A 25813-nucleotide genomic window follows, 5' to 3' on the forward strand; every position below is an offset into this window, starting at 1 on the left:
AATTAGAAGTCTAAAACGAGAAATTTTAAAGAGAAATGTCGGAGGATTTTGATATGAGAGAGGAGGAGCTTGAGTTTGTTGCCCAGCCCTATTTGTTTGAACCGCGAGAGGCGTCTAAGCTTACGCTACTCCTACATCCTGCATCATACATCATGTCAGGGGTTACTCATGTGGCGCAAGTCGACTTGCTCAGTATCCGTATGGTCATCTGGTGGAAGCTAGTTATTTTACTTCACAAAGTTTTAAATATGGATATTTTTCTTACAAAAACCCTTTGCTTCGCTTCAGAAGGCCTTTATTAACCCCCTGGAGCCGTATGGATGGATGCATTTTTTGGGGCTTCAAAACATGCCACTTCAGAACGATCCCTTTAAGTATAATCCTTTTACATGTATGGTCTATTAGCATTTTCAACAAGAGTTTTTGTTTGTTTTAATGAAACAGGTTATTATTGCTTAAAATACAGGTGAAAAAATACCTTTTTATTAAAATAATTTAATACAAGCACTGAATGTACAGTCACACAATCTCTATATAATGTAATGTTATCTCTCATTTGTTCATGTAAGTCATGTAAAGTTAAGTGTTTGCATACACTGAAGAGTCTGTAGAATTTGTTAATTCACAATTTGTTTAGTTAAAAAAGTTGAGGGTAAGTATTAGAGAGTGTGCCTTGTTGTGTTCGCTGACATCCTTGTGTTTATTGAAGGTCTTTGTGTTGTTGCTTGAGGGGGATTCTCTCATGAACATCACTATATTCCTGCTTATTCTTTTGGGTGTTTCCTTTCCTCATCTCTATTGCAGTATGTGTACTGCTGCTCTGCAAGACAGAATGATAAGTTCCACACAGGAGAGGGGGACCTGCCACCCACATGTTGTGCCTCCAGCGCCGGGCCTGCCATCTTCTCTGTACTACCCAAAGCAAGATTAATATTATCAGCAAAAGGAGGCACCCAAAAGTGAAGAGTAATCCAAAAATTCCTCTGTGGGTTTCCGTGTCATCTTTTATTGCTGTATCAGCTGATTTGTGTGTTGGTAAAATAAATTTCTTGGGATTCCGTGAGACCTTTTGTGTTTTTGACATATGCAGTTTTGTTGTAGCTGTACGAGTCGTCTTACTCAGTTTGCGCCCAGTCGTGCTTTGTGTTGGTTTGTCCACCTCAGTTAACAGATTCTTATCATTATTGGGGTACTTTTCCTTCTCCACTGTATCTGCTGTAGGTTCTTGATTTGTCAAGTCTGATCGAGGCTCTGTTGTTTCAATGGGGAGTAAATTGGACTGTTTTGTTGAAATCCAGGATGGAATTTCCTGAGTTATTAATGTCAGAAATCCACGTCTCACGGCTGATGTTGTATGAATATGTTTTTCTGAAGGTTTTGGATTTGGAGTGAATGTCACAGTGAGCTTTTCTGTGGAGACTGGAATAGTTTGAGACGGTCTCACTTTATCTGTAGGAGCTTGAGTTGATGTGTCCTTTGCTAACAGGACACTTGTATGGGATATTATTGTGCCAAGAACTGGAAATTTTTTTGTTGTGCTATGTGATTGTGTTTTTGGATTCATCTGATCTGTGAATGGTGCAGCAGATGATGTGGAAACATGTAGACTAATGTCCTTCGACACAGAAGTGTCCCCTGGTCCTTTTGAGTCAACTAAATGATCCTCTGTCAGGCTAAGAACAGGTGATGTGGAAGCTGTTTTGCTGCTTACTGATAAATCATTTGTTAATATGCGAGTTTTTGTTGTCATGAAGTGTTGCATTAAACCGTCATTAGAAGTTTTAATTGCATTTTGTTCAGTGTTTTGATTTCTAGGCTCTTCTGCCGGTGTGGGTTTGTGGCGTTCTGGATCTGACGTGAACCGAAGTGAAGTGGAGTCTTTGATTTGTTCCTTCAATGTGAATGCAGGTGGCGTAGGTTTTGAAACTCTCCAATCTGTGGCTGTCCCAAACTGGTTGGGCTTCCCATTGTGCCAAGTTACAGAATGTGTGTATGTAGCAGTTTCTAGAATTTCAAGCATGACTGATGATGAACTTAAAGTTGGGTTTTTTGTCCTTGTAGGTAGAGTGGGTTTTGAAATGCCTTTCACCATCCCAGTGATGGCCCTTCTTGGATGTTCATGCTTCTTTGTTTGTGGAAGTGAAGTGGGTTGCAGGCTGTCATTTCCCCTTGTTGATGCAAGTATGCCATGGTTTGTAATGTGTGAGTTTACGGCAGTCTGTGGTGGAGTTTCCTTATCATTTCTGTATGTTGTGGTGATGTCTGGGGTGAACATGAGTGCAGTGGGTTGTAGAAATTCTTGACTAGGTTTTGGAATTGTGGGGCTGTTGGTGCTCTGGAAATGTGTTGATTGATTGAGTAGTTGTGGTGCTCCTGATTGAGTTGTTGTCTGTGAGTCTGGTGAGTGTGTTGGGAAAGATGTCATAGCTGTAGGGTCCTTTGTATCAGTAATACCAGTGAAATGGTCAATTAGTTCATGAATGATAGTTGAAGAAGGTTCCTCCGCTGCTTTGGAGGAGATTTTGATTGGTAATGTTGTGGAATCAGGGATTTGTTGCTCTGTGACTTGACTAGGTTCTGAAATATTCGGCTTGGAGCGCTGGAGATGTTGAGTTGATTGTTGTTTGAATAGTTGTGCTGCTCCTGACTGAGTGTTGTTTTGTGACTCTTGTGGTGGCAGTTCAGTGGAGAAAGATGTTATAGCTGTAGAATCATTTGTACCAGTAGAACGAGAGCTTTCTTCATGCATGGTATCTAAGGAAGTTTCCTCAACTGCTTTGGAGGAAATTTTGATTGTGAATGTTTTGGAATGAGGGATGTGTTGCTCCGTAACTTGACTGGGCTCTGTAATTTTCTGTTTTGCACTTGTTGATGATTGTTCAACTAGTTGGGAATCTCCTGATTGAGCTGTTGTCTGTGAGTCTGGTGAGTGTGTTGGGAAAGATGTCATAGCTGTAGGATCCTTTGTATCAGTAATACCAGTGAAATGGTCAATTTGTTCATGAATGATAGTTGAAGAAGGTTCCTCCGCTGCTTTGGAGTAGTTTTTGATTGGTAATGTTGTGGAATCAGGGATTTGTTGCTCTGTGACTTGACTAGGTTCTGAAATGTTCAGCTTGGAGCGCTGGAGATGTTGAGTTGATTGTTGTGTGAATAGTTGTGCTGCTCCTGACTGAGTGTTGTTTTGTGACTCTTGTGGTGGCAGTTCAGTGGAGAAAGATGTTATAGCTGTAGAATCATTTGTACCAGTAGAACGAGAGCTTTCTTCATGCATGGTATCTAAGGAAGTTTCCTCAACTGCTTTGGAGGAAATTTTGATTGTGAATGTTTTGGAATGAGGGATGTGTTGCTCCGTAACTTGACTGGGCTCTGTAATTTTCTGTTTTGCACTTGTTGATGATTGTTCAACTAGTTGGGAATCTCCTGATTGAGTTGTTGTCTGTGAGTCTGGTGAGTGTGTTGGGAAAGATGTCATAGCTGTAGGATCCTTTGTATCAGTAATACCAGTGAAATGGTCAATTTGTTCATGAATGATAGTTGAAGAAGGTTCCTCCGCTGCTTTGGAGTAGTTTTTGATTGGTAATGTTGTGGAATCAGGGATTTGTTGCTCTGTGACTTGACTAGGTTCTGAAATGTTCAGCTTGGAGCGCTGGAGATGTTGAGTTGATTGTTGTGTGAATAGTCGTGCTGCTCCTGACTGAGTGTTGTTTTGTGACTCTTGTGGTGGCAGTTCAGTGGAGAAAGATGTTATACCTGTAGAATCATTTGTACCAGTAGAACGAGAGCTTTCTTCATGCATGGTATCTAAGGAAGTTTCCTCAACTGCTTTGGAGGAAATTTTGATTGTGAATGTTTTGGAATGAGGGATGTGTTGCTCCGTAACTTGACTGGGCTCTGTAATTTTCCGGTTTGCGCTTGTTGATGATTCTTCTACTAGTTGGGAATCTCCTGATTGAGTTGTTGCCTGTGAGTCTGGTGAATCTGTTGGGAAAGATGTCATAGCTGTAGGATCCTTTGTACCAGTAATACCAGTGAAATGGTCAATTCGTTCATGAATGATCATTGTAGAAGGTTCCTCCGCTGCTTTGGAGGAGATTTTGATTGTCAATGGTGTAGAATCAGGGATGTGTTGTTCTGTAACTTGACTGGGTTCTGGTATTGTCTGTATTGTGATCTGGAGTTGTTGAGTTGATTGTTTGACTAGTTGTGAATCTCCTGATTGAGTTGTTTTCTGTGAGTCTGGTGATGATGGGTCAGTGGGGAACGATGCCATAGCTGTACCAGCAATACCAGTGGAATGAGTGCTTTGTTCCTGTGTGGGAGCTGAAGACGGTTTGTCCTTTGCTTTGAAGACGATCTCCGTGTTTTTCGGCCCTTCTGATGACATAGATTCCAGTTTGTCTGGTCTCATTGTTGATGTTCTGATGGTGTTTGTATCATTGGAATTTAGAAGTCTCCATAAAATAAACATACCATAAACCTTTTCTGGTAAACTTAATGCATCTGGTAGGTGTAAGTTCTGCCTTCTCACTCGTGATCTTTTCACACCATCTCCACCCTTCCACTCAAATATCTCTGTGTTGGTGTGGTCAGAGTTTGTGGTTGAAGAGATGCTCAATGACAGCAAAATGGCCAACAGAAAAATGAACAAACAAGGTCTGAGTTGCTCCATGTTTAATATTTGATATTTTAACACTGTAGAGAGAGGAAAATACAGTTGTAAAAGTTTCATTATATTTTAGATATTGAAATGGTTTATATTTCATATAAAATATTGTTTCTCTGGGAGATTGTCCCTGTAATATAGTACATATACAATAAATTCACATAAAAGTTTAAACTTGTACAACTGTACTTTAGTTTAATTACTACTGTATGTGTGTAAGCTAAGTGACAGCAAAATGTCCAACAGATAAATAAAGTCTGAGCAGCTCTATATTTAATATTTTCCATTTTATCACTTTAGAGAGAGAGAAAAAATGTTGTAAAAGAGATTATCCCTATAATACAGTATGTATACAATAACTTTGTCCATTCACACAAGTTTAAACTTGTATACCTGTGCTTTAGTTTAATTACTGCTGTATATTTATATATATTATATATAATTATTATTTAATTTTTTTAACCATCATCACTGTGCAAATACTTCATTAATCTCCCAGCATTATACTTATGGAGTATAATGACTACATTTCTTGTTCTTGTCATTAAAAACGTTATTATTATTATTTTTAAATACTACCTATCGGTGTGTTGACTTCAGTGCTGCTTACAAAGTTTTCTAACCTGAATTTACAAATTACTCTCAAATATGAAAGTTTCTCTGACAAAATGTGTCTTACCATTTTAAGGCTGTTCCTGTGTCTACCAGCGCAAATCCGAGGATGCGACCCATTCATCAACTGTCCTGGAAGGGTTGCTGCTTTTCTATTTATAACAGGCTGAGAATATATTCTGCTAGATCATGTGATCATGTGCTAAGTGTGAACAAAAAGCAGAAATTTTGGGTGTGGCTATAAAATGATGTATTTTCTCATGGTTCTGTGATGCTGCAAAATAAAATCGTGTGGGTTTAATTTATCTTAATGTTACCAAAGTTTTGATTCAGAGGAGAAACATCAAGTCTAGTACAGTTTCGAGGTTTGAAATAAAGAAAAAAAATTGTTTTATTCAAAAACACAAAACCACACAGTCAATTTCTAAATCAGTTTTTAGTCTTATCCACAAAAAATATCTCAGCATCCTTAAAACAAGATGAGTTTACTCGAGAAGCAAAACTGAAATGAATCTGGTTGATTTCAGAGAATATAACTTCAATTAAGAATAATAAAATATACTCAATAAATAGATAAATTCTCTAAAAACTAGTTTTATTTGACATATTTTTGTTTCTCAAGTATATATTTCTCATTTAAGGATGTTTAGACTTATTAAGAAAAAGATCTATAGAAAATACAGATTTTATTTAAAATACAGACAACATAAATGCTTTTGGCTGTCGAAACATGGTCATACAATGTTGAGAGTGACAAAGGCTTATTTGCAGTATTTTCAGTGCATACATTTAGCTTTTTAATATCATTTTCTAACAACAGTCTTAGTACCGTACTTTCAGATTTCAGACCTTCTTCTTGAGTCTTATGCAGAAGATAACAGTTAAAGCTTAAGCAGGTGCAGACTTTAAATGCCAGCAGAGGGAGTTGTGTGACACCAGTTCGTTAAGTGTCTGATCACGTTCACACCCCTGTGTCGGAGCTCTCTGGTGCTTTTGCATCAGGCACATGACTGTTCTCCTGGGTGACGTCTCCGTTCGGGTCCTTCACAGTACTGGGCTGCTCCGTGTCTTTGTTCTCCTCACTCTTGATCTCCAGAACTCTGTCCTCATCCTCTCTACTCTCCTCTTGTGCTGTGGTGACCTCTGATAGCAAGACACAGGTCTCCGTTGGCTGCCCGTCCACTTGGGCTTCATCCCTGCATGGCGATTCACTCTTTTCTCTTATGGCACGTAGGTCAATGCTGTTGTGACGAAGCTGGAGACTAGAAATGATTTGTCTCAGGTGACAAACCTGGCAGGTGCATATCAGTGTGGTCAGCAGCAATGCCAAGCAGCCCACTGTGAGAGCAACCACAACCAGTACCAGTATTTTTTCTTTTGGCAGGAAGAGGATACACTGTGCTTGATCGTGTTTAAGAGTGGCCGGTGTGCAGGCTGATTGTTGAGTTGTTGTTTTTACAGGTGTTGTTTTTGCAGATGTTATTGTTATGTCCGCTGAAGATATGATGGATGTTGTTGTGATGTCACTTTTGTCTTCTTTCGTCTGTGAGTTATTTTGTGTTCCAGGATCGGTCGATCCTTCAGTGACTGAGGAGGTTATGTTTTTGGATTCTGTGGTGTTAGCATGTGCCGTTCCAAAGAGCAATGTAAAGTATATGAAACAAACGGTTCTGGGACTTGTCATGGTTCTGTGAAATATAAGAGAAAGGAGAAGTTTTGTTATTTTATTTTTTGTTTAATTTCTTAAAGCTATAAGCCATTTCACATCATTTATATGTACTTGAATTGTTCTGCCAAAATTAGTTACTGCAAGAAAATTCATTTTCAAACTCAAATGAACGTGTTCCTTAATATTTTATCCACTTTTTCTACCAATTAAAACTGTTGGTTACATAATGGTATAAACAAGTGTATAAAAACAAGTGTATAAATCTTAAGTAAATCAAAAAGTTTATTTGATATACTCTAATTCATATACCAACATTCTGTATATATTAATAATATATACATATATATGTATACATTTTTAAAATTAAATATACATACAGTAGTGGCTAAAAGTGATGACTGGCCTGGGAAAATTGACATCTTCACCCTTTATCCATTGCGTTGTGCTTGGAGTCAATAGTTTTATTTGTGATGATAACACGCTGAAAAGTACCAAATTGTGCGGACATAATTTTTGGCCAGGCTCCCATACAAAGAAATTATGAACACATGCAAAAACAAGAGGGAACTAATGAAATATTAATAACTGATTATGTTGTAGTATGCTTTTTCCTGTGAGCTTTTTGTTTTTCTATGCATTATTATTTTATTTATTTATTTATTTATTTATTTATTTCATTGTAAAATAAAACCTGTAGATTTTTGGACAAATAATTTTGTGAGATAAATACTTTTTTTTTTTCTTCCCTCATATTTAAAATATTTAAAAAATATGAAGCATTTTCCTCATATTTTGATGGTTAATCAAACTTGTAGGGTCATTAAAAACAAATAATCCATTCTGGACATCACGTTTGGCCTCTATTGTATATTACTGATAAATCTTAAATCTATACATTTTCATTTATTTTGAGACATCCACAGTGTCAGAAACAAGTGTATGAAACTTAGTATGTAAGAAATTGTATATAATTTTATTTATCTTAATTTATATACCATTTACAGTACCCGGTCAAAATTTTGGAAACATTAAGGTTTTTTAATGTTTTTGAAAGAAGTCTCTTCTGCTCACCAAGACTGCATTTATTTGATGAAAAATACAGTAAAAACAGTAATATTGTGAAATTATTATTACAATTTAAAAGAACTCTCGTGAACGTGTTAAAATGTAATTTATTCCTGTGATCAAAGCTGAATTTTCAGTTTTTGTTGATTATTTATTTATTTATTTTATTTTATTGTTTTTTTTTTGTTTTGTTTTTGTTTTTTTTGTGGGAATTATGACACACTGCCATTCAAAAGTTTGGGTTAAGATTGATTTTTTTTTTTTTTTTTTTTTTTTTTATTAAAGAAAAAAATTATTAAAAAAATTATACTTTAATTCAGCAAAGGCACAATAAATAAATGGCTGAAAATAAATGCTGTTCTTTTGAACTTTCTAGTCATCCTGGAAAAATCAGCTTTGATCACAGGAATAAATTACATTTTAACATATATTCACATAGAAAAGAGGTCTTTAAATTGTTAATAATATTTCACAATATTACTGTTTTTACTGTATTTTTGATCAAATAAATGCAGACTTGGTGAGCAGAAGAGACTTCTTTAAAAACCTTAATGTTTCCAGACTTTTGACCGGTACTGTATATACTTTCATTAGTTTTTGTGAGACCTTGAGCCTTTTTTAATAAAATGACTGAACTGAAATCGAGGAGCTTGAAGCTCATAAATAAAACTTAAAGTAAATGGTTTCTTACCTTTTCGGTCTGTTACTGATTTATTCTGAGGTTCTGTTATCTGAAGAGTTTTGAATGACTCTGTGTGAATGTGTTCACGCTGTAAATTTGAGCACTGGAGAAGTGTGCCCTATTTTTGAGAAGTGGTAATTTTAAAGCTGAGCCTGCAGGTGCACACACACTTATTAACCAGCAATGAGTTTCCTGCCTGTTCTTTCACTTCTGCTTGGGCTCTTATATTAGACATGCACATCAGCCATGTGTGGCTAGGGTCATTGTGGCTTTTGTCACATCTATTCAAGGCTAGTGATATGTGCAAAGGCATTTCACATCGATTCTTAATCACGAACCAGTGCATGTCATGGGCGACTTGCCTAATTTGGTTTCTGTAACATTCAAATTCAAGCTTATATGTCCATTGAAAACACTCAAGGATGGCTTTGTCAAGCAAGCATCAAAGTCTTCCTTTTTCTTGTTATTTACTAATAATAACAGCATTCGGTGGGTTTGCAGGCCTTTCTTTCTGTTTGGTTGACTGTCTGTTTTCATCTCCCTCACAGGTTCAAGACAGGCCAGATAAATGGAGATTTACTCATATACCATGTACTACTTACCCTCAAACCTTACTACGCCAAACCTTACGAGCTAGTGGTGGACTTGACGCATGCTGGCCCCAGCAATCGCTTCAAAACAGACTTTCTCTCCAAATGGTTTGTTGTCTTTCCGGGATTTGCTTATGAGAACGTGGCCGCCATCTATATCTATAACTGTAACACATGGGTACGAGAATACACCAAATACCACGAGAGACTGCTGACGGGCCTCAAGGGCAGCAAGAAGTTATTGTTCATTGACTCACCCGCACGGCTGGCTGAGCATGTGGAACCAGAACAACAGAAGCTTCCGGCAGCTACTCTTGCCCTGGATGAAGACCTGAAAGTCTTTCACAATGCCCTAAAACTGGCCCACAAAGACACCAAAGTGTCCATTAAGGTGGGTGAAGAAACATGAATACTTCTTACAGCTCGGTTTCACTTTTTATGTTCTATCTCAGTGTTTTTTTGATTCTCTCTTTGCTCCAGGTGGGCAGTACAGCAGTGCAGGTGACCTCAGCCGAACGAACACGAGTCTTGGGTCAGTCAGTCTTCCTCAACGACATCTACTACGCCTCAGAGATTGAAGAGATCTGCCTAGTGGATGAAAATCAGTTCACGTTAACCATCGCTAACCAGGGTACGCCGTTGACCTTCATGCACCAGGAGTGTGAGAGCATAGTTCACTCGATTATCCACATCCGTACGCGCTGGGAGCTCTCCCAACCCGACTCCATCCCCCAGCACACCAAGATCAGGCCCAAAGATGTTCCGGGGACCCTTCTCAACATCGCCCTGCTGAACCTGGGCAGCTCTGACCCCAGTTTAAGGTGATGAATCATCCTCTTTAAATCAACAGTGGTCAGATATTCACCAGTGTATTCCTGGCATTTCATGTCTGAATGTTTATGTTTCTCTCTGTTTTGTTAAAAGGTCTGCAGCTTATAACCTCCTGTGTGCCTTAACTTGCACCTTTAACCTGAAGATTGAAGGCCAACTTCTGGAGACCTCTGGTCTTTGCATCCCTGCCAATAACACCCTCTTCATCGTGTCCATTAGCAAGACTCTAGCAGCTAATGAGCCTCACCTGACCCTGGAGTTCCTGGAGGAGTGTATCTCTGGTTTCAGCAAGTCCAGTTAGTGCCCCATTAAGCCTTTAATTAAACTCTCAGAAGACCCTAGTGATCCCCCAACTGTTTCAGACATTTTACTCGCATTCTCTGTTTTGCCTTGAAGTCCTAATAGGAAGTTCCAACTGCTACTAGAAGGCATCATTAGTCCACAAATGTTTATACTGATTGTGTATTTGCTTTATTACAGTAAAGAAGTCTTCTGGTAACCAATGACTTTCCTCCATATATGCAGGTATAGAACTAAAGCACCTGTGTTTGGAGTACATGACTCCCTGGCTGCTGAACCTGGTACGCTTCTGCAAGCACAGCGATGATGCCAAGCGCCAACGAGTTACTGCAATTCTGGACAAACTCATTACTATGACGATCAATGAAAAGCAGATGTATCCATCCATTCAGGCCAAGATCTGGGGGAGCTTGGGACAGGTAACACAGCTGATCTGAAATGTATTCATGTGACTAGGGGTGTGCGATATTATGATTTTTGAAGGTGAATGATTAAAATGTCTCCACAATCTTCTCTTGAAGAAGTATTATCGTGCTACAGTGCATTCTATCAGTTGCAGTTTTGGCACCAACACTTGCCTTATTTTTTCATGCGTTTTAAAGCCTTGCTCGTTAAACATTATATACGCACAGTGTTCTAAACTAAGTTATCTTTCGCATCTTATTGCACTTAAACTGTCAAATACACACAGTTTACATAAACATAAACACAGTCAATTATGTCTTAAGTAAACGTAAACAGTTGGGAGAAAACCGGATGCGTGTCTGTATATTCGATCTGTGCATGAGGTCTTAAAGTGACTGCAGCTTAATAAACCTGCTGCTGTTTTTTCATTAATGTTAATCAAAGACAAAGAGAAAATCACTTACTGCTCTTCACTGAATAACTTCAGTAGCTTTAATAAGAATCAGTGTAGATATAATTTATACAGTGTCTATTTATACAGTACCAAGTCCTTGACTGTTAAAAACGGTTTCAATTTAGCGATGGATCTAAGATGGTAAAAGCTATTCTTCAGCACTGAATTTATTTGTTTGTCAAATTTAAGGCTGTTATAAAAATCACTCCCAAATGTTTTGCATAAGCTTGGGAATTCACAGATAAAGGACCCAATTGGTTATTTATCTGTGTAACAGCAGCTGGTGGTCCAGAGCTGTCAAAAGCTGTACTGAGGTCCAAGAGGACAAGAATTGCACAGTTACCTGAATCCACAGCTAACAAAAGATCGTTCAACACCTTCAGCAAAGCTGACTGTGTACTATAATGTTGTCTAAAACCAGACTGAAACTTGTCTATTAAGTTATTCTCATTTAAAAATACAGTCAACTGTTGGAAGACAACTTTTTCCATTACTTTTGATAAAATTGGTAATTTTGAAATGGGGCGATAGTTGTCCAAAATATAAGGATCAGAACCGACCATTTTTCTAAGTGGATTCACTACTGCATGTTTCAGAACTGATGGAACAGTGCCTTGAGATAGGCTACTATTTATTATTGTTAAAACAAAAGGTTCAACGACACTCAGCACTTCCATGAAGAGATGAGGAGGTACCACATCCAAGGAGCAGGAGGAAAGCTTCATATTATGGAAAACCTCCACAAGAGAGGAAGATGACACAGGCTCAAACTCAGTTAAACAGGCTGAACATGGGTCAATAACAGTTGAATGCCTATCCGATTTAGTAATGCAAGATCGAATATTATTAATTTTATCAACAAAAAACTTCAAAAAGTTATCACAAATTATTGGTGTAGCATCAGGAAATGAAAGCATATTGGGATATAGTACATTATGTATTGTACTAAACAGAGTCTTTGGACTATGCGCATGCTTTGCTATCAAGTTAGAAAAATATTTTTCCCTAGCAGCCTTCACCGAGTGCTGGTAGCTTACCATGCAGTCCCTCATATCGTGATATGATATTTTTTTTGCCATATCACCCACCCCTACATGTGACACAGAATTATTTTTGGTTTTGCTGGGGAGGTGTTAAGGCTTAAGAAGAGCTGCATGGTGAAACTACGTAAATGACACAATTTTTTTAAAAGATTAATGCCTTGGTATTTGTGGTTTTTACAGTCGTATTCACTTCCTTAAATAATTTTATTTTCACTGTTGTGTTTGCAATTAATTTGATTTTAGAGAGCGTTACCCATGTCTATATTGAGCTGATGGCAGCTTCCTGTGTCTACAGATAACAGACCTACTTGATGTAGTTCTGGACAGTTTTATTAAAACCAGTGCGACGGGAGGTCTCGGATCCATCAAAGCTGAAGTAATGGCAGACACCGCAGTGGCTTTGGCCTCTGGTAACGTCAAACTGGTGTCTAGCAAGGTGATGTTCACACATACACACACACTTTGTGAGAGTATAACTACATTTATATAGAATACCATTTATATAGAATATAAATGGTAGCTTAAAAAAAGCTTTTATAAGTGCAAAGTTCCTTAACATTACATTTAGACTAGGAGAAACTTGAACAGGCCCAAGGACCAAATTTTGAAAATGTTTCTGAACATGTAAAACTGCAACACAAAGCATGTTACATGATGTGATGCTATAAAAAGAGCTGTAATTCTGCGAGCACAGTGAGACTCACAGATGTGGTTTGGTTGCTTTCTCTTTCTTTCGCTTTTGTTCTTGCTCTTTTTAACCAGTCTGATCTGCCTCTCTCTATTTCTCTCTATCTTTGTCTTGAGAGATAGTTGATGGCGCTTAGGTCATGGACTTGAGGTTGGTTCATTGAGCTCAGCTGGGTTCTGTGAATCAGACAGACTTAACATTTTAATGTTTCATTGAAATAACTGCTTTATTCTCAGGCAGAACAATTTCCTGAATTCATGGGAAACAGGAAATGTGTTTTTGTTTCTTAATTTATTTTTTTCAGTGTTTCTGTATATATTGAGCTTTCTGGTGTTATTTAGTATTATTTATATACTATTATAGTATTTATATCATTTGAATTGGCTTTTATTTTTATATTTTCAGTTTTCATTTCAATTTTAGTTTGTTTCTAATGTTTCTATTTAAAGTGTTAGTTCACCCAAAAATGAAATTTCTGTCATTAATTACTCACCCTCATGTCGTTCCAAACCCGTAAGACCTTCATTCATCTTTAGAATACAAATTAAGATACTTTTTGATGAAATCTGAGGGTTTCTGAACCACACATAGGCAGCAACGTTATTACCACTTTCAAGGCCCAGAAAGGTAGTAAAGACATAGTTAAAATAGTCCACGTGACAACAGTGGTTCAAACTTAATATTAACAACAATTCAACAATTTCTTCTCTTCTTTGTCAGTCTCCTACGCTGTTGACGTAGTAAACACAGTGCAGTGCTTCCGGGTTCTACATCAAAACACCAACTCATTATTGTAATATTTTAACAATGTCTTTACTACCTTTCTGGGCCTTGAAATGTGCAATGACTTTGCTGCCTATGTGTGGTTCAGAAACCCTCGGATTTCATTAAAAATATCTTAATTTGTGTTCCGAAGAGGAACAAAGGTCTTACAGGTTTGGAGCGACATGAGGGTGAGTAATTAATGACAGAATTTTCATTTTTGGGTGAACTAACCCTTAAAGTTTATTTCAGTTTTAGTTGTGTTTTTAAGTTAACTGTTTTTTTATTTTTTATTTTAGCTTTATTTCATTTACTGAAACCTATTTTTAATAGTTTTAGTTTACAATAACAACAATTCTCTCATCTAAATTTAACCTGGGTTTTATGGAGATTGAATTCTGCCATTGCACTTACCAACAGGTGATCATTCGGATGTGTAAAATCATCGATAAGACGTGCCTATCACCCACACCAACGTTGGAGCAGCACCTGATGTGGGATGACATCGCCATCCTGGCCAGGTACATGCTCATGCTGTCCTTCAACAACTCTCTGGATGTCGCCGCTCACCTGCCCTACCTCTTCCATGTTGTGACTCTCCTGGTGGCCACAGGGCCTCTGTCGCTTCGGGCATCCACGCATGGCCTGGTTATCAACATCATCCACTCCCTCTGCACGTGCTCTCAGCTGTGCTTCAGCGGTAAGAGGATGTCTGTGCCCTAGAGAGATGTTTTCATGCATCAGTGAGTTATTGATTACTGAAGTGTCTTGTTTTTTTGCTGTGCAGAGGAGACCAAGCAGGTGTTGCGTCTTAGTCTGACAGAGTTCTCCCTGCCAAAGTTCTACCTGCTGTTCGGCATCAGCAAGGTCAAATCGGCTGCGGTCATTGCCTTTCGTTCCAGCTACAGGGATCGTTCATTCTCTCCGGGCTCCTATGAGAGAGAGACCTTTGCTTTGTCATCCCTGGAGACTGTTACCGAGGCATTGCTGGAGATCATGGAGGTACGTTATACCTTGTAACTCAATCGGTAAAGCAGCATCTCTTCCATCTTAGGTAGACTAGTGAAGATGGAAAGACTTTCACTTTGTTTTCTATCTCTCATTGCGCTAGGTAGCCTCACCCAAAGTGAACCCCTGTTCATATAGCTATATACACTTCTTGGCCAAAATAAGTTCCTGTTTGGATTTAAATAGGCACGAGTCTATGACTGGATCATTATTGCAGTGATTATTATGTTTCTAGCATGTTTTTTTTAACCCTAACTGATGGAGTGTGTAGCTTTTCATTTCTTAAACAACCATGTAGGAAGACAGATCATGACCATATTCCAGGATGACAAAGCTGTAAGGCTGATGCCGGACTGTCTAGACCAAGAGAGGGCTACTCTTTGAGAAAACAAAGGAAATTAACATTTGAATTCTCTCTTGCAAAATTAGCATTCCCATCCGAGACGCAATCACACCTCAGCATTGCCTTAATCTACATTTCCTTTCCTTCACCTCCTCGTCCCCCATCTCTTCTCTCTACATGCGGAGATGACCTGAAATTCACCCAAAATCTATATGGTTTAATGTGAACAATTGTCACACAATGCTATACATGTTTGGTATCATTTGAAATGTGTCAGTGTGACTGGTACAAAGGTCTCATTCCCACAAAAGTAAACCAGAAGGTAATAAAGGTTTTAAGAGTTTAGAGAAGAGAGTCTGGGACCCTGATTAATGCAAATTCCCATTGTGAACTCAAATGTTTCCATTTGAAAGAAGTTTCTGTCTTGGTCTGAGTATTTAAAGAGATATTGCAGGAGGCTCAAGGCGCGATTCTTTAGCCAGGTCGGCCCTTTGGACACTCAGCGTTATGTATCTATTATCTTTGAATTGATTATGTAATTAGCATGATACATTTACCTGACTAATAAATTGTTACATTTGATTTTATTCTGACTTACTCTGAAATTATTGACTCTAGTAGATTACGTTAAGTGCATAGCACCACAGATCTACGCTCAGGTTAGTAACGGACTAAGCTCTAAATCTCTAAAGTTTGTGGAGCATCGGGGCACGCCAACTGAAGTTTTAGAGCTCCGACTAACACATTGGCATTAGTCATGTGTACTTAGACCGTAGAGGCTAATAATGGGTTTTCCGTTCAGAACAACAGAGTATTGTTAGACCAATTTGAATAGGGTGAGCCTCAGCCTCTGATTATTGTAATATCATTCTAACTAAGTGTATCGGGGAAACCACGGCATGATTATATAAAGTTAATATTAGAGGAAGTTAAATTGGTCAGTTTGGTTCTATGGTAATTATCATGACCTCTGGTTAGATATAGTTTTACTTTAATTAAGTGTGTACAGATCTATGGGGACTAAATAACATATTTTTTGGAAATAATCAAGCATGGTGCGGCGTCTGAAAGTATCAGTCAATTGCCTCTGTCTAATGACCAAGACTGACGAGTTTGTGATTAAGAGATCGTATTCCCAGCCGGTGCGAGACTCAAAAAGTTATAGGAATCCGAATGAACGAGTGTCATTTCAATAAAGAGTTAAATAGAATAATCAAATGTGTAGCTAAAATATTACACAAATGACCAATAATCAATTGCCATTCTAATCTAAATTCGAGGTCATAATAAAATGGAGTCAGATAATAGTTTAATTGGAATTAAAATACTTTGCCACACTGAAAAGACAGAACATGCAAGAAACCTTCCCCGCCCTATGGGAAACTGTTGTTGGGCTGATTGGGCGGGCCTTACAAAGCTAAGATTCATCAGGCTCAAATTATGAAAGAATGGTTGGGAGGGAGCATGAAGAATCATTTTCACACATGAATTGGCCCCTCTGAGTCCAGACCTTAAATTCATTGAAAGTCTTCGGGATGTGCTGGAGTAGACTTTACAGAGTGCTCACCTCTTGCATTGTCAATACAAGATTTTGACCAAAAATTGATGCACCTCTTAACATCACAACATTTATTTCCATCAAGAGGTGCATCATTTTTTTGGTCAAGATCTTGTATTCATGTGTGAACATGATTCTTCATGCTCCCTCCCAACCATTCTTTCACAATTTGTATGTGTATTTACCAGCTAAATACACACTTGTTGCCTTGTTAAGATGGTTTTGCAATGTTCTTTCAACAAAGTGCTAGCAGCGCTATTGTAAGACCCTTAATAAAGTTCAAGTGTTGTGCATCTGCCTGTTTCATTTCTCTATATATTTCTGTGTTTACTGTACAGCATTACATACTGGTTAAAAGTGTTTCACAGGGTATTTCCCTTTGTGTTTAAGGCATGTATGAGGGACATTCCAGGCTGTAAATGGCTGGACCAGTGGACCGATCTGGCACAGAAGTATGCAAACTGCTCTCTACAGATGAATTATGAAATAATTCATTAATAAAGTTTAAGTTTACTGATATGTGATTCATGATGAACATGTATGTGTGTGCTTAATGTGCAGGTTTGCTTTTCAATATAATCCATCCTTGCAGCCGCGGGCTCTTGTGGTATTTGGCTGCATCAGTAAACGGGTCACACACACCCAAATGAAACAAATCATACGGATCCTGAGCAAGGCCAGCCCTCTCCTCAGCATTGACCGGGTCAGAACCTGTCTAAACTGTCTTCCTTTAAAGCAGGAACATGGGCTAGCCATGAAAATGATTCAAGTTCCAATCCATAAACTGTATTGTGTTCTGTTTTTGCTCTGCTCTGGAAAGTATTAGATCATCTTGGTTGATAATGTTGCCATCTAGCTTTGCAGTGATGTTTTCTGTCATTTAAGAAGAACTGTTTTTTTTTCTCAGGGCTTGGAGAGCTGCCTGAAGAGTCCTGATAACTGTAATAGCCAGGTGCTGATCGAAGCTACTGTCATTGCCCTCACTAAACTACAGCCTCTGCTCAACAAGGTATCAAATTACAGTGTTCTAAAAATGTGTGTGCGTGTGAGAGAGAGCGAGTGTGTGTGACTTGTGTAACTGTGTGGGTGTTGTCCAGGACTCACCGATGCACAAAGCACTCTTCTGGGTGGCTGTGGCTGTGCTGCAGTTGGATGAGGTGAATCTGTACTCTGCCGGAACCGCTCTGCTGGAACAGAACCTACACACACTCGATAGTCTGCGAGTCTTCAACGACAAGGTTCTAATATAACACTCTCACATGTCAAATTGCAGCACATATACAAACGTACAAGTCTTCAGTGTCACACGATCCTTCAAAAATCAGCAAACTCAGCAAACTTTTATTATTATTATCAATGTTATAAACAGTTGATAACACTAAAACACAATTTTTTTTTTTCAGGATTCTTTAACGAAGAGAAAGTTCAAAAGAACAGCATTTATATGAAATAGAAAGCTTTTGTAACACACTACTCCTAATACACTATTAATAATAATAAATGTTTCTTGAGCAGCAAATCAGCATATTAGACTGATTTCTGAAGGATCATGTGACACTGAAGACTGGAGTAATGATGCTGAAAATTCAGCTCTGCATCACAGGAATAAATTACATTTGAAAATATATTTAAATATTTTTAAAATATATAGAAAACAATTATTTTAAATTGTTATAATTTTACACAATATTACTGTTTTTTTTTTTTTTTCAAATAGTCAAATAAATGCAGTCTTGGTGAGCATAAGAGACTTCATTTAAAACGTTAAATCATTAAATCTTACCAATCCCAAACTTTTGAACGGAAGTATATGTAGGCCAACAAAAACCACCTATTATTACCTTCGGTGACAGAATAAATGAATCATGGGTGAAAAATACACTGCAAATAGGGTAGTTCTACAGTGGCACTGGTAACTTCGAAAAAACAATTTCAAACAACATTTTGTTGATTTATGATAGAAACAAGTAAAAAAAAAGTAAATTTTTAAGTACATTTAAAAATGTAAATGAGGATTTGTCCTGTCTATCTCTCAGAGTCCTGAGGAAGTGTTTATGGAGATCCGTCAGCCTTTGGAATGGCACTGCAAACAAATGGACCATTTTGTTGGTCTCAACTTCAACTCCAACTTTAATTTTGCTTTAGTCGGGCACCTGTTGAAAGGTAAATAATGGGTGTTATGCAAAAATATTCAAACATTTTGTGTGTTGGTTGGGAAACTATCACATTTCTGTTTTGTTTTGGCAGGGTTCCGACACCCCTCCCCCACCACAGTGGCACGGACCATCCGTATCCTGCACATGCTGTTGGCCTTGGTAGGAAAACACTTGAACTGTGATAAGTTTGAGGTGAACACACAGAGCGTGGCATATCTGGCAGGCAAGGAAACCACTGCTAATCTCCCATTTCCTTCTCTGGGTTATGTCTTCACGTTGGTTATTTAGATGTTATAGTAATGTTTGTGTATGTGCACTTGTATAGCTCTCCTCCCTGTGTCAGAAGAAGTGCGTAGCCGCTGCAGCCTTAAACACAGGAAGTTGTTGCTACTCTCTGATGTTACCATGGAGAATGTTCACATGGATACGTACTCTGTACATCATGAGGATCCCAACTGCAGGTACCATCTAGACAGAAGATCAGGGTAACTTCACACCTTTACCTTTTTGTGAAATGCTAACTTTTTGCATCCCAGTTCATAAATCATGATCTTTGTCATCCAGAACGCTGCGGGAAAGCCAGCTGTGGGCATCCCCAAAGGTCTCAGAGCGATACTTGGTAGCCCAGTACCCCATAGTGGGGCAGATCAGCCCACGAACACGCAAATCCATGAGCCTGGACATGGGGCAACCCTCCCAGGTCAACACCAAGAAGCTTCTGGGTAATTTATTATGAAAATGAGGTCATATATATATGTATATACAAACCTTAATGCTTTTAACTATTAGATTAGTTTGTTTTAGGTGTTTTAATGTTCTTACATTTTTTCCCTTAGGCACCAGAAAAAGCTTTGACCACCTGATATCAGACAGCAAAGCACCGAAGAGGCCTGAAATGGAATCGGGTATCACCACACCGCCCAAGATGAGGAGAGTGGCTGAAAATGAATATGAAATTGGTGAGGGTCACAAAGACATGAAATGATACTCAATGTTTGCATCCATCTATAACTTTTTGTTTCCTGTTGAAAGAAACCCCAAGAATCTCCCATCACCATCTGCGGAAGGTCTCTGTGTCCGAGTCCAATGTCTTGCTTAATGAGGAAGTTCTCACAGATCCCAAAATCCAGGCGCTGCTTCTGACTGTGCTGGTAATATCCTTCTTTCTCAGAATAAATAAGGAACTTTTTTTTTCAGTTCCTCATTCACAGACCAATTTGCATTTATAATTTAAATATTTGTTACTTTTTCTGTCATTTTCTGTTCCTCTGAAGAATTATGTGTCACTTCCTGCCCCCCTACCCCACCATTTCTTTTAAACATCTATTCATCCTCTGAATTTTGACTCATCTGTATTATTGAATGGTTTTTTTAGGCCACTCAGGTGAAAAACACATCGGATGAGTTTGAGCAGAGAGTCCTGTATGAGTTTCTAGCTGAGGCCAGTGTTGTCTTCCCAAAGGTCTTTCCTGTTGTGTAAGTCCAAATGTTCCTGCTCTTCAGTACAAATGACATTGAATGATGAAATGAGACTCTCATTGTTGTGTTTTGCTTTTTATTTCAGTCACAACCTCCTGGATTCAAAGATTAATACTTTGTTGTCACTGTGTCAGGACCCAAATCTTCTGAACCCAGTCCATGGAATTTTGCAGAGTGTAGTTTATCATGAAGAGTCACCACCTCAATACCAAACATCCTACCTGCAAAGTAAAGCAGCTCACATCTCTCATATACATGCACACGTCCAAAACTTGTTTCATGTTTAATCTGATGATTGAACAGGATTGAGATGATACTCACAGTTTGACCAATGCAGGATCAGTGGATGTGAGAGTTTGATCTGTGAATGCCAGTCTGATGAGAGCATGTGAAAGCCTGATTTGTAAATGTCACAGACTGATGGGTAGATAAGGGACTCTTAAGTATGATTGCCAGAGTCTGATGAGAAGCTGTAAAAATCATCCTGTAATCAATGAATGAGTGAGTGAGTTGGGTACTCAGAGTCTAGTGAGTACTCAAATTCTATAACATTTTTACTTACCTCCACAGCTTTTGGGTTCAATGGACTCTGGAGGTTTGCTGGTCCTTTCTCTAAAGTAAGTGACACTGAATTTGTTCTCAAAATGGAACAGAAAAAAACACTGATCATGATCTGTTATTATATATATATATATCTCTGCATAAACTTGAGCTGCACAATGTTTTCTGCAGCAAACTCAGTTCCCAGACTATGCGGAGCTGATTGTCAAGTTTCTGGACGCATTGATTGACACCTATTTGCCCGGCATCGACGAGGAAACGAGCGAGGAGGGTCTGCGAACACCCACCTCTCCATACCCTCCACCTGCTCAGAGCCAGCTCAGCATCACTGCCAACCTCAACCTTTCGAATTCAATGACCTCACTGGCCACCTCCCAGCACGCACCAGGTCAGGACTGAAGTACATGCAGGGTTTTTCCTGCACAGAGAATAACGAGGCGGCCGCCTCTGTCAAATTTCGTGCTGCCTCCAGCTGTAGACAAAACTCGGACAGGCAGTCACATGCTCAGATATGAGATGCCCCTTTTCCACCGACACTGTTCTGTTGCAGGTTCCCGGCCTGTGTCCATTCTCGAACCGTTCGATGATGCGCGGATCGCGGTTATATCCGCAGATACTGCAGATAATCTGCGGGTCGGCGGGCCAAGTAATAAAAAAATAACATTCCAATTAATTGCGGATGGATGAGAGATAAATCATTAATGTGTTGATTTTAATAAAGACAGGGAACTCTCATTTCACGGCAAGACGCAACGAAAGTGCGTCACTCTTTTACTTTCGTTTTCAACTGAACGCATTTCTCTTCAGGGAAAACCAATCAAGGAAAACGTGCCTAGATCACCTCCTAGTGGTCATTAGATAAAACACAAAGGAAAAACCCTTTATGAGATATTGCTTTATAACTTAACAGCTTTAACTCAAAATATACACAAGCTTATCTAAAAGAAATTATTCTGATAAAAGTGTTTTCCAACAATGATATAATGAAATAGTGACAATTTAAGTTTGAAGGGAGTAAAGCCTGTGTTTAGGCTATTAAGGACATGTAATTTAGTCAAAGAAGAACTTTTATTTTAAATAAATGTAAGCAGCTTACTTCAGTGTGATATGTTACCATATCATCATGCTTAACACTGAGAATTTGAAAAATTGTAATGTGATGATCAGGTGCAGATATCTAAATCAGAGAATATCACAGACAGACCAAGGATTTTACCACCTCTGCCTCGTCTTGAGCCAGGAAAAACCCTGACATGAGAATATTTATTTTTAATGTGCCTCTCACTCTTTGCAGTCTCTATCTCTTTGTCAGCAACTGTTGTTCACAGATGTTTATCGCAGATTAAGCATGATGATGTCACTTCTTACACTTTGACTGTAAAGAGCTGCTCGTGCAGTGTGAAGTTCTCTGCCTGACACTTCCTCTTCATTTTAACCTGCATTTTTCTATTTGTCTGCACTCTACTCAGTGCTTTGTAGTTTTATATTTAAACCCTAACTTTGTAGAAGATGAAACTTAAACAGTATTGTAACCAGGTGCAATGCAGCAAGTTCCAAGCCATGTTTCTGGCCACGCATACTGGTCTAACTAGTGTCAGTTGTGGTTGGTTTGGAAGAGATGAACCTAAAGAGACGAGCAATGTTTTAATTATGAATCTCATTTGAGACATCTTGCGTAACTTTTTTTACATTTAATTTCCTGTCAGGCAGTCACACTTCTGTTTTTGGGGGGTTAGCATGGTTACGCCTATCTTTTTTGTGAAGAACATATGTGTTCTAAATGTAATGTTTGTCCCATATTAGATAGTACACACTCCTAATGTGTGTAAGCAACAGCTTTGCCACCTTTTGTATGTGCTTTTTATAATTTTTGTATCATCTGAGCATGATATATCTAATTGAATATCTAGTTTGTCTGTATTACTGAAAGGTCATCTCTTAATATAACCTCAGGAACAGAAGTCTGAATGACTCTAAAATATAGGCTTAGGGTTTGACTTTAACACCCGCCAACCTGCCAGATGCGGGTGGATTTCAGCAGTGGTGTGTAACGCTGTTACTCCTCCTATCCACATTGTTGGGTTAAATTTTAATTTTTTTAATTGTAGTCTTTTAAAAAGGCATCTCAAATAATAAAGTAAGTGCAATGTAGTGTTGTCAAAAATAATGATTTTTCGATACACATTTCGATACTGACATATCTGAAATGTTTCCAGTACTCAGTTTCTGCAGAATAGATACACAATACCAGCTGTGGTATCTAGCTCTCTCATCTCTCCGACAGTGAGGGGCTTGAATTTCGGCATGGGATTGTGTGTGTTGCGCATAATTTTACTCATTCCCGCAGATTTTGTGCTCACACCCAAAGTAAATTGAGTTATTTTTCGCTGCTTATTGCGCTTAAACAGTCAGATACAGACAAAATAATATCAAAATGCCTGTCTTGGTGAGTGTGCAAAAAAGTTAATGTATAAAAAAAAAAGGCTATGTATTTTCACACTTCAGAAAACTAATTTGTATGTTTGTAGCTCTGTATAATCACACATGTATGTTTTTGCTTCAAGCAGGAATCGATAAAGAGAAGGTGGACCTGTCCCCCACCACAGGTCTGGCATCCAGCGGACGCACACGCCATGGCTCGGCCAGCCAGGTCCAGAAACAACGCAGCACCGGAAGTTTTAAAAGACCTAGCATCAAAAAGATTGTATGAGAATTGCAGCACAGCAGGGTTTAGCCCCTGCTGGACCTCTGACATACATTCTCTGCATTTTATGCAGTTTCTCTTCACTCCTGCGTAAACCCAGCGTTTACGGTAATCTTTAGGTTCTTCTAAAACTGTTCAGCCGTGTTTGCCAGGATCAAAATAAACTGAACGCCTCTGTTTAAACCAGTCACTGTTTGACACAGAATGGGAGAAAGTCTAATATTTTCTTGTTTTGTTTATGCATAATAGAACATTAAAACTTTTTTTTTTTTTTTGATGGAATCACAGACAATGCCTGAAGGTCCTGAGTATATTATGTTTAAAAGCACTAATTTCCTTCTTAAATGTAATAGATGAAAGTATTAACCAAGTGCCATTCCTTTGTTCAGTTGTTTTTGATCTTATTTACTTACTATGTTTACTTTTTTGTGGTCGTTTCATTTAGGGCAGGAATGATTTTGCTTCCTGGAGAGTCAGCACTAATAAGGAAACATTTGCGAGCTGTCCCCTAAAACAAATATGTACAATCGTTTGTGTAGTATTTATTCAAGAATTTACCCTTTGTACCCTTTTGGATTTTATAGTACAAGTTGCCGATCCATCCAAACTGTGAAATCTCAGTGTGGACTGCATTTCCAAAACCCCACTTAAACTTTGCCAAATTAATTTGTGTGAATTTCTGAATTCTAATTGGCCTAATCTATCTGAAATGTATTTGCTGTTATTTCTCAATCAATGACAACTCTTGTGGTGGTGATAATCTGTCAGTTTTGGATTAAAGGGGACGGTTTGAAGATAACATGTAATTTCAGTTTTACAAGAAAAATAACAATCAACTGAAGAAGCATTCAGATATAAAGAACTGAGAGAGACAGCCAAGATCTCATTGAGTTGCTCTATGGTATAGCAACTTTAACAAAAAGAGATTCAAGAACTTGCTGTTTTAGGGACAATTCTCAAGCTCTTTACAAAGTTTACTTGCACCTTATTTCTTAATGTTTTTGGTCGGCGAACTGTAACATTCTGGGTTCCGCAAGACTGTCCAGTTTTGAATTTGTGTGACTGCAACAGATTTTCTTTACTGGTTGTGTAAATGTTATGCCATGTGTGCTGATGTTTGTGTTTTATTTTTCTCTCAAATTAAATCCAAGCTTGAAATCTAACTTTTATCCTTACCCCATATACAATGGTGCCATTTTGACTCTTGGACATGTTGAAATGTGTGTATTGGGGGCAATTTTATTTTTTCCTGTTCTTCTAATCATGAGTTGCTTTCACATTGGTACGTCTTAATGTCAGAAAGGTCAAGTGTTGAATGTGAGTTTAGTAATGGCAGAGACTGATGGATGTTTCAAACACTAGAGTGACGTTTTTTTTTTTTTTTTTTTCAGCACTTGAGGTTATGCAAAATTTTACATAAGTGTTCTCTTTAGTTTCTTTTTTTATGCTGAGAGCTTCACCTTTGTAAATATTTTTTTGTGTAAAAATAGAAAAAGTATATTTACTACACTGTAAATACAAGTGACTATGACATTGTATTATTTTGCTTTTTGTAAAGCAGTTAATTACTGAATATGTACAACATAAAAATATGAATTGTTGTCTATCAATCATGTTCACTGCATAATGTCAATTAACATGGAGGAAATATTGAGGGTTGCACTGAAGATCGAAATCTTTGTGTCCTGGACCCTCTTTATAATACATTATTGTTATCATCTGATTTCATATTTACAGATGCAACACTAATAAAGTCCATTTCTGTCGATCATTGTGTATGTTTTTTGGCTTAGAACTGTTTTTTGTTTTGCCGGTAAAAAGCTCATTTATATCCAGATCACATTTAAAGATTTCACTGAAGAATCCTGACTTGAGTAGAAAGTGGAGCTAAACACTAATTTTATTCACACAAAAAAAAAAAAAAAAAAAAAAAGTGTAAAACAATATAATTAAATACTTGTACTCTCTGTAAATTAAAAAAATCTGGACAGGGTCTTTTTTATAGTAAAGATAAAAGACCTGTGTGCAGATATTAAAGGGTTAGTTCACCCAAAAATGAAAATTCTGTCATTAATTACTCACCCTCATGTCGTTCTACACCCGTAATACCTTCGTTCATCTTCAGAACACAAATTAAGATATTTTTGATGAAATCCGATGGCTCAGTGAGGCCTCTATTGTCAGCAAGTTAATTTACACTTTCAGTGCCCAAAAAGGTACTAAAAACATATTTAAAA

At 38.0% G+C, this 25813-nt stretch overlaps 2 protein-coding genes and 1 long non-coding RNA gene across 9 annotated transcripts in view; 1 reads left to right on the top strand and 2 right to left on the bottom strand.

Moving 5' to 3' along the window:
* nf1b (neurofibromin 1b) overlaps nt 1-25344 on the top strand; it is a 60589-nt gene extending 35245 nt beyond the window's left edge. For 3 of the 7 annotated variants that reach the window (XM_051907988.1, XM_051907986.1, XM_051907992.1), the window contains 22 exons: nt 9243-9675; nt 9765-10105; nt 10209-10411; nt 10641-10834; nt 12613-12753; nt 14188-14467; nt 14555-14769; nt 17067-17128; nt 17238-17379; nt 17584-17685; nt 17774-17914; nt 18713-18839; nt 18924-19055; nt 19158-19317; nt 19397-19554; nt 19669-19791; nt 19865-19983; nt 20208-20308; nt 20397-20539; nt 20882-20928; nt 21044-21260; nt 23437-25344. In XM_051907988.1, coding sequence (XP_051763948.1) covers nt 9243-9675; nt 9765-10105; nt 10209-10411; nt 10641-10834; nt 12613-12753; nt 14188-14467; nt 14555-14769; nt 17067-17128; nt 17238-17379; nt 17584-17685; nt 17774-17914; nt 18713-18839; nt 18924-19055; nt 19158-19317; nt 19397-19554; nt 19669-19791; nt 19865-19983; nt 20208-20308; nt 20397-20539; nt 20882-20928; nt 21044-21260; nt 23437-23582 — 3727 coding nt within the window. In that variant the 3' untranslated portion in view covers nt 23583-25344. The remainder of the gene's footprint in view (nt 1-9242; nt 9676-9764; nt 10106-10208; nt 10412-10640; nt 10835-12612; nt 12754-14187; nt 14468-14554; nt 14770-17066; nt 17129-17237; nt 17380-17583; nt 17686-17773; nt 17915-18712; nt 18840-18923; nt 19056-19157; nt 19318-19396; nt 19555-19668; nt 19792-19864; nt 19984-20207; nt 20309-20396; nt 20540-20881; nt 20929-21043; nt 21261-23436) is intronic. The other 4 variants (XM_051907990.1, XM_051907993.1, XM_051907989.1 and 1 more) reach the window with 3 other exon arrangements.
* On the bottom strand, nt 462-5451 carry LOC127520128 (mucin-3A-like). Its single transcript, XM_051907994.1, has 2 exons — nt 5346-5451; nt 462-4695 (listed from the first exon to the last, which is right to left on the bottom strand). The coding sequence occupies exon 2, from the start codon at nt 4670-4672 to the stop codon at nt 701-703; it is 3972 nt and encodes a 1323-aa protein (XP_051763954.1). The 5' UTR covers nt 4673-4695; nt 5346-5451; the 3' UTR covers nt 462-700.
* LOC127520131 (uncharacterized) lies at nt 5637-9232 on the bottom strand. The gene is made up of 2 exons (XR_007932050.1): nt 8704-9232; nt 5637-6966 (listed from the first exon to the last, which is right to left on the bottom strand). It is a non-coding gene; the product is annotated as an uncharacterized LOC127520131 (long non-coding RNA).
* Nucleotides 25345-25813: the final 469 nt, after the last annotated feature.

The sequence above is a fragment of the Ctenopharyngodon idella genome, chromosome 10 (genome assembly GCF_019924925.1).
Source record: "Ctenopharyngodon idella isolate HZGC_01 chromosome 10, HZGC01, whole genome shotgun sequence".
Classification (NCBI taxonomy): Eukaryota; Metazoa; Chordata; class Actinopteri; order Cypriniformes; family Xenocyprididae; genus Ctenopharyngodon; species Ctenopharyngodon idella.